The sequence below is a fragment of the Phyllostomus hastatus genome, unplaced genomic scaffold (genome assembly GCF_019186645.2).
Source record: "Phyllostomus hastatus isolate PE091 unplaced genomic scaffold, TTU_PhHast_1.1 phas_contig_64, whole genome shotgun sequence".
Classification (NCBI taxonomy): domain Eukaryota; kingdom Metazoa; phylum Chordata; class Mammalia; order Chiroptera; family Phyllostomidae; genus Phyllostomus; species Phyllostomus hastatus.
In genome coordinates this window covers 9,090,281-9,097,342 of record NW_025333928.1, presented here as the reverse complement: position 1 = coordinate 9,097,342, position 7,062 = coordinate 9,090,281, and the positions used below count along the sequence as shown (strand labels likewise).

At 43.3% G+C, this 7,062-nt stretch overlaps 1 protein-coding gene across 1 annotated transcript; it reads right to left on the bottom strand.

Moving 5' to 3' along the window:
• Positions 1 to 963: 963 nt before the first annotated feature.
• Positions 964 to 3,164, bottom strand: LOC123825495 (selenide, water dikinase 2-like). The gene is given in 4 exon segments (XM_045848920.1): positions 964 to 1,702; positions 1,704 to 1,865; positions 1,867 to 2,733; positions 2,735 to 3,164. Coding segments are annotated over 4 exon segments (1,365 nt in total). The 5' UTR covers positions 2,999 to 3,164; the 3' UTR covers positions 964 to 1,630.
• Positions 3,165 to 7,062: the final 3,898 nt, after the last annotated feature.

The window sequence follows — 7,062 nt, the reverse complement described above, 5'->3', positions numbered from 1 at the left end:
ATACTTTACCTTCTTTTATGTCTGCCTTCTGGTTTTTCTCCCATTCCCTATATTGTCCCTTTCCTGAATTTTTTTGTTGTAAGCTGTCTTCCTTCAAGTTGGAGGCTTGCCTCAGATGACTGCTCATTTTTAAGAATTAGGTATTAAAAAGAATGTGCTTGAGTGAAGCTTTTCAACTGGGAGGTTTCCACACACAGGGATTTTGACTGGGGGCTCCTTAAATGTTTCTATTTATAGGCCTTTTGGTGGGGGGGCACATTCATTTTCTCCAGTAGTGGTATAAGCTTCCTGCAGTGTGTTTTTAACAGCTGAGGAAGGGGTTTGGGGCCTCATTTTCCAGGTTTTATTCTGTTTTGGGTCAGGCCCCCTGTCTTCTGGTGTGCCTAGTAGCTCTGATTTTGCAGTACTTTTTTTTTCATTCACATTTTTTCCAGAGTATAAACCTCCCTTTACCTGCCAAGGTGAGGAGCAGTCTTCTCCCCGCCATTTGAATAGGGGAGATGTTTCAGAACGTCAAAGATATAATTACCCTGGATAAACTTTCAAGGAGTATGTTTTTACACCCACCTTTGATCCCACCTGCCCTAGTACCTCTGGGGCATATCTCCTCACTGCCGGTTAGTATTCCCCAACTCTGAAGGCATTTACACTTTGGCTTCTTCTCTTCTGCTAAGTCAGTTACCCCTCTTCCACCTACTTTTCATTTTCCAACAACTGTGGACACTTTTGCTATTTCCTCTCCCACCTTCTAGCCCCCTGGGGTTTCTTATGCTGTTGAGTCCTTTTCTGTCAACTCAGGGGAAGATGCAAACCTAAATCTGGGTGTTAAATCCCCTGGTCCAGGACTGGAGAAAACATGAGAAAACTCTCTACTTTGCCAGACTCTAAATGTATCAGTTGATTCATTTTTATCAGACTTTAAAAGACTCAGAATTCCAAGGATCCAAACATTAGCCAGAAGAATTTCCAACAAAGTCCTTTTAATTTATTACACTAGAAATCATGTCGCTGACTAAATCACCAGGAATTTTCAGCACAAAGTTTAACATCTCAGTGACCACCAAGGCCTGGGCTCTGGGGCTAGCTCTGCCTCTCCCAGTCCTTAAAGGGGTTTAGAGGGAGAGACTTCATTAACAGAGACCAAGTCAGTGGTTGCAGGTCCTCCTTTCCCAGTCACTGGACAAGCTGCTCAACTCTTGTCCAGAGCAGGAAAGAGACAGTATTTCAGAAAAATCTAATCAAGAATCTGACACTGCATTATAAGATCTTTCTCAACAGTTTAGATTTATCAACTCTATTAATCCAAATTTATTTGCTTCTGATATTTCCCCCCTGGCACTTCCCTCAAACTGGAATAACCTCATTTTGCTCTTGGAAAGAGGAAACAGGTTTTTCTGCTCCTCTTCCAAGCAGAAATTGAACAAACCTCCCCACCGAAGTCCAAAATGTTACTTTTGGCCCTGGAATGTGCAGTTTGTGACGGGCTGATTGAAATCACCTAGAAAGGGCAACTGTGCAACTGATATTCGGGCAGCCGCCTCTGGAAATTTGTTCCTAAAATCAACTCTTGAGAATCATCCATGACTGCGTACAAAGGCTCCAAGGTCCAAACAACTTCTGCTACTCCATCTCACAAGCTCGGCTCAGAAGAGGCACTGGAATTGTCGTGGGCAAGAGCCGCGGCGGTGGTCCCACGAGGTAGGGACCTCAATAACCCGAGGCTTGTCAATGATCCTGGCCGTCCGGTTTCCCTTTTCCACAATGCCCACGATCCATGCTTGGTGACCCTCCCCATACTTGGAAGACTTGATTTCAGAACAAAAGCGAGCAGCCTGTTCCCTTGGCAAGCAAATCAGCAACCCCCCCAGAAGTTTCTGCTGAGGTTCCCTGAAGGAGCCCAAAGCGCCCACTGGCCTTGCTGATGGCAGCCATCTTGGCAATGATTGGCAGATTATGAATGACAAAGGAAACCTCATTTCTCTGTTGTTTTGCAAGGTTCTGAGAGTGTCCCAGAATACCAAAGCCTGTGATATCCGTGGCGGCATGGGCATTAAATGTGTGCATTAACCCAGCAGCAGTTCTGTTTAGGGTAGCCATGTTGAACATGGCTTCCTGATAGGCCAGCTCTACCTCTTCTTTGGACACCACCATCTTTATCTTATTCCATCTTTCAGGATTGTCCAGCCATTGGTGGGCATTGACAGCAACTTGGGTGCCTAAGGGTTTGGTTAACACCAGCACATCCCCAACAACTGCACTGTCAGGCATTATGAATTCATTTGGCTGACACACCACAGTGGCAACCCCACCCACGATAATCCAAGGGTTTACCACAGTTTGTCCACCAGTCACTGCAGTCCCTCCTTCCTCGGCAGCATCGCGAAAGCCTTTGATCATGAGTGGGGTTATCTTTTCTCGTTCCTCTTCAGACATATTCTGGCTGACGCTGAGTAACATCAACATGTTGTCACACTCAGTGATGCCCATGGCATAGAGGTCACTCAGCACATTGGCACAAGCTATGCGTCCCATCATGTAGGGATCTTCCACCAAGGGGTAAAAGAAGTCTGTGGTTTGCACCAGCGACAGGCCTCCGTGCCTCAGGGGTATGACACAGGAGTCCAAGCCAATGCCCAGGGCTGGAAAACTTGGGCTGGATTCCGCCATGACCGGCAGGCCGGCCTCCTGGGCAGCCTCCTCCTGGCCTCCGACCGGTCCCCGGCCCAGCGGGGGCCCGCACGTCCGGCCGCGTCAGTCCCGCCAGGAGTTTGAGCAGCGTCTCCTGGGGGACCTTGCAGCCTCAGCCTTTCATGCCTGAGAAGCCGGTCAGCCGCCAGCTGGGGCTGAGGCCCAGCGCCTGGGGCTCGAAGGGCCGGTAGCTCGAGAAGCCGCGACCCAAAGACCAGCCCGCGGCTCCCGCGGAGCCTTCCACCGCCGCCGCCGCCGCCACCGCCGCCACGGCCTCCCCGCTGGCTCCAGTCACTGCGGTTTCTGCCATTACGCCTGCCGGGCAGGGAAGGAGAAGAGGAGACGTCCCTTTTATTTTCTACTCCACTTAGTACGGAGTGCCGTCAGATATTACCGCAGAGACGGTAACCCACGCGCTTCCTTCGCCCGGAGGGACTCAAGCCACGCCCCACCGCCCTGGCCTTCCTGAGTGAGCAACCGACAGCCACTCATATAGAGTCCCTGCTGATTGACAGTCGTTCTATCCAATAACGGCCTTGCCACGGAGAGGCGGGCTTCCTTTGGTCTAAAAGACTTAAAGCATTACAAAATCGACCACCAACTTTCGAAATTTGGTCCCGGGTAGATTCCAGAGCAAGTGCTTTGGTTTGCTCCGGGTGTTGTGAATTGAGTGACCTTTAAGGGGTGAAGGTGGCTGACGGAGCTCGGCTCCCCTAGAGGCTGTTTACCAAGTACCGCCTTTTGAAAGACTAGGGAAGATCCATAGCTTGCAAACCTCTAGCCGGCCAGAATTGTCCAAAGGTCACTTGTCAGCGCGCATGATGATCAATTCGGGGTAAGAAAATAGCTAGTGGAAAAAATCATAAAGAACAATAAGAAATTAGATAAGTAATCTGTAATATCAAAATAATGAAATGTTTAGAAGGGCTTTAATGAATTTTAGGACCCTGTACACCTGCATAAGTTCTGGTGATGTTCCCACCATTAGGTATCTGAGTTACTTTCCATCTCATTGTGTCAACAAAGTAGCTTACCTAGGTGTCTTCTGTTCTGAAGTTTCTGTATCTCTTTAATTTAATATATATGAGAACATAGATGTATCCATGAACGATAGCTTGGCAATATCTATTAAAATTATAAGGACATTTTTCCCTTAATGGCTTGTGTCGCTCAGTGCATTGAGTGCTGGCCTGTAAACCCAAATGTTAGTCAGGGCACATGCCTGGGTTGTGGGCCAGGTCCCTTTCTGGTGCCTAGAAAAGGTACCAATCAATGTATTTCTTTCTTTTTTTTTTTTTTTGAAGATTTTATTTATTTATTTTTAGAGAGGAAGGGAGGGAGATAGAGAGAGAGAGAAACATCAATGTGTGGTTGCTGGGGATCATGGCCTGCAACCCAGGCATGTACCGTGACTGGAAATCGAACCTGTGACACTTTGGTTCGCAGCCATTCTCAATGCACTGAACTACGCTAGTCAGGCAATCAATGTATTTCTTGCACATTGATGTTTCTCATCCTCTTTCTCCCTTCCTTCCCTTCTGTCTAAAATATATATAAATAAAATCTTAGTAAATGTTACAATGGCATTTAATACATTAAGTGCAGTGGTTGCAATTCTAGGACTTTATCCTATATCCTACAGATGTGAGTGTGAAGTGATATGTTAGTTATTCCTGTGCTGTTTGTAATATCAACATACTGGAGACAACTTAAATGTTTATCCACTATGGTTAAAAAATTGTGATACATTGACATAACAAGCTACCAAGCAATTGTAAAACAGAATCAGAAAACATTGATGGAATTATACTGATAACAATTACAGTTCTAATAGGCACAGTTCTAAATGCTTTACATATATTAACTAATTTCATTCTCATAAAACCTTTTGAGTTACGATTCTTTCCACTCCTTATAAACATGGTATATAAGACACCGAGTAATAAAATCACCTAGTGGAGGTTACAGGCAGTTTATTGTGAAGCACTATATTCATTATGTATCCAATCTGCCCCAGAGACCACCAGGTTAGACTGCCTATGGTGTGTGTTAAAAGAAATAAGCAAGCTTCAGAACAGTATGTATAGAATGATACTATTTGTTGTAAAAGAGGAATTACATACTTTAGTCTATTTCTGGAAGGGTAATCACCAGAAACTGGTAATACTGATTGCCTCTGGAAACAGAATGAGGTGGTTAGGGGATGAGAGATTTTCAATTGTATTGTCTTTTTGTTCCTTTGACATTTGGAACTTGAATAACATTTTAAACCATTTGAAGATACTACATACTTTTAAAGCATTTTAAAAATTTAAAACCTTAAAACGTTTTAAAACATTTAAGACATTTGATGATATTGCATACTTTTTTTAGAAAAGGAACTGCTTATGGGAGTATAAATTGGTGCAGCCATCTTGGAAAAGAGTTTGGCCTTAACTGATAAAGCTGTGCATTCTGCCCATGGGTGGAATGCCTCAGCAATTCAACTTACAGGACATACCCTAGAGGAAATCTGGCACATGTGTGCCAGGATACAGGTACAAGAATATAAGAGCACTGGAGATGGATCACACAACAATGGGAATGTTCTTAACACTACTGAACTGTACAGTTACAAATGGTTAAGATGGTAAATTTTATGTCATCTTCATTTTTTCAGACTTTTGTTTTGCACGGGGGTGGGGGGGGGGACCATTAATGGAATTGCCTCTCACCACCACCACCACCACAAAAAATAAAATAAAATAAAAAGTTGCTTCTCCCATGCCCCCAACCGGGGACCTGGCCAGTGAGCCAGGCATGTGTCCTGACCAAATCCAACTGGTGACACTTTGGTTCTCAGGCCAGCACTCAACCCACTGAGCCACACCAGCCAGGGTATGTGCCATTTGTATTTGGACATAATTAAAAATATAGGGGCTACTTATAGATCCTATAGTATCGTGTTGGCCAAAAAGTCCAAATGATTTTTTTCATAAAATAGAAGACACATTTTTCATTTTCACCAGTAACTTTATTGATTTGGATATTTTGAGTATGTTGGCTAGTGGTATACAACACATGGTATAATGTTGCTTATTCTCAATTAATGTTTCCATTTGATTGCTATCAACTTCAACTTGATAAATAAAAGTCTGAAAAAATGAAGATGACATAAAATTTACCATCAACTGATCTCCCTGACCATGAAGCATCGTCCAGCGAGAAATCTCCAGCGCAAAACTTCACAAACCACTTCTGACACTGTGGGGTCAATGGACATGACCCTCACCCCTCCCATGGCTGAGGGTATATCAGATGGCCACTGGCCAGAAGGAATGTGTATTGTTTTGGGACTGGATTGTAACTCCCTCCTTATCCCTTTTTGGGAGCAGCTTTTTGTCCTATGCTGCTTCTTGACCTTTTACACACTGAGGTAATCTAGTTTAGAGTCACGCACAGGACATGTGCCTCCTTTGTTTGGGACCCTTTATAATGATCCTCAGACTAGAGAAGGCGAGGTCTTTCCTAACCTGCTGCCGTCGGTGCACCCCCATGTGATGTAGGTAATAAACAGCATGTCCACATCGGCTAGTCCACCAGGTGGGTTTTTTTTCAGAATATCATGAACACTTTAGCAGCTCCCAGGTTTGCATTTGGAGCTCCTGTGCTACAGACACATTTCATCAGTCACAGCACCTTCTCCACACACTACACAAATCTTTTATTGTGTTTTGGTCACATTTTTACCTTTCTTGAAATAATAAAGTATAATATGCTGAAAATGTTGCATATTTTCTTCCATCTTCAATATTAAAATGGCTACAGAAAAATTCACCAGTTTTGATGAGTTTTTTTTTAATGCACGCTGATATGACAGCTGTCACACTACAATCTAATGAAGTTGTTTCAAATGTAGTTAAAGACAACTAAGTGTGACTAGAGTCATCTTATGGAAAAAATTAAAGTTTTTGCTAACCCAATACATCATTACACTTGGTTTTTATTAGTGCACAACACAGTATTAGGGCATGGAGTGAATTAGAAGAACTTGTACATTAGAATAAGACTGTTGCAATCTTGGCTTGGGTGAATTGACCTTGGGTGAATTATCTAATCTCTAGAAACATAAGTTTCTTTTGCCTATAAAATAGTCCTGTCACCTGAAGATAACACATACCAGAGAGTAATGTTATGAAAATTCAATTTAAAAATGTGCGTAAAGCACCTAACATAGTTCTTGGCTGATAGTAAACTCAAAATAAATGGTAGAACCTATTATCACTCAATACTGTTAAGGTAGATATAGAACTGGAATTTAAATTGACAAAACTTAAAACATCTTGGAAAGATTTATTATATTTATTTTTTATTTTAATGTTGTTCAAGTACAGT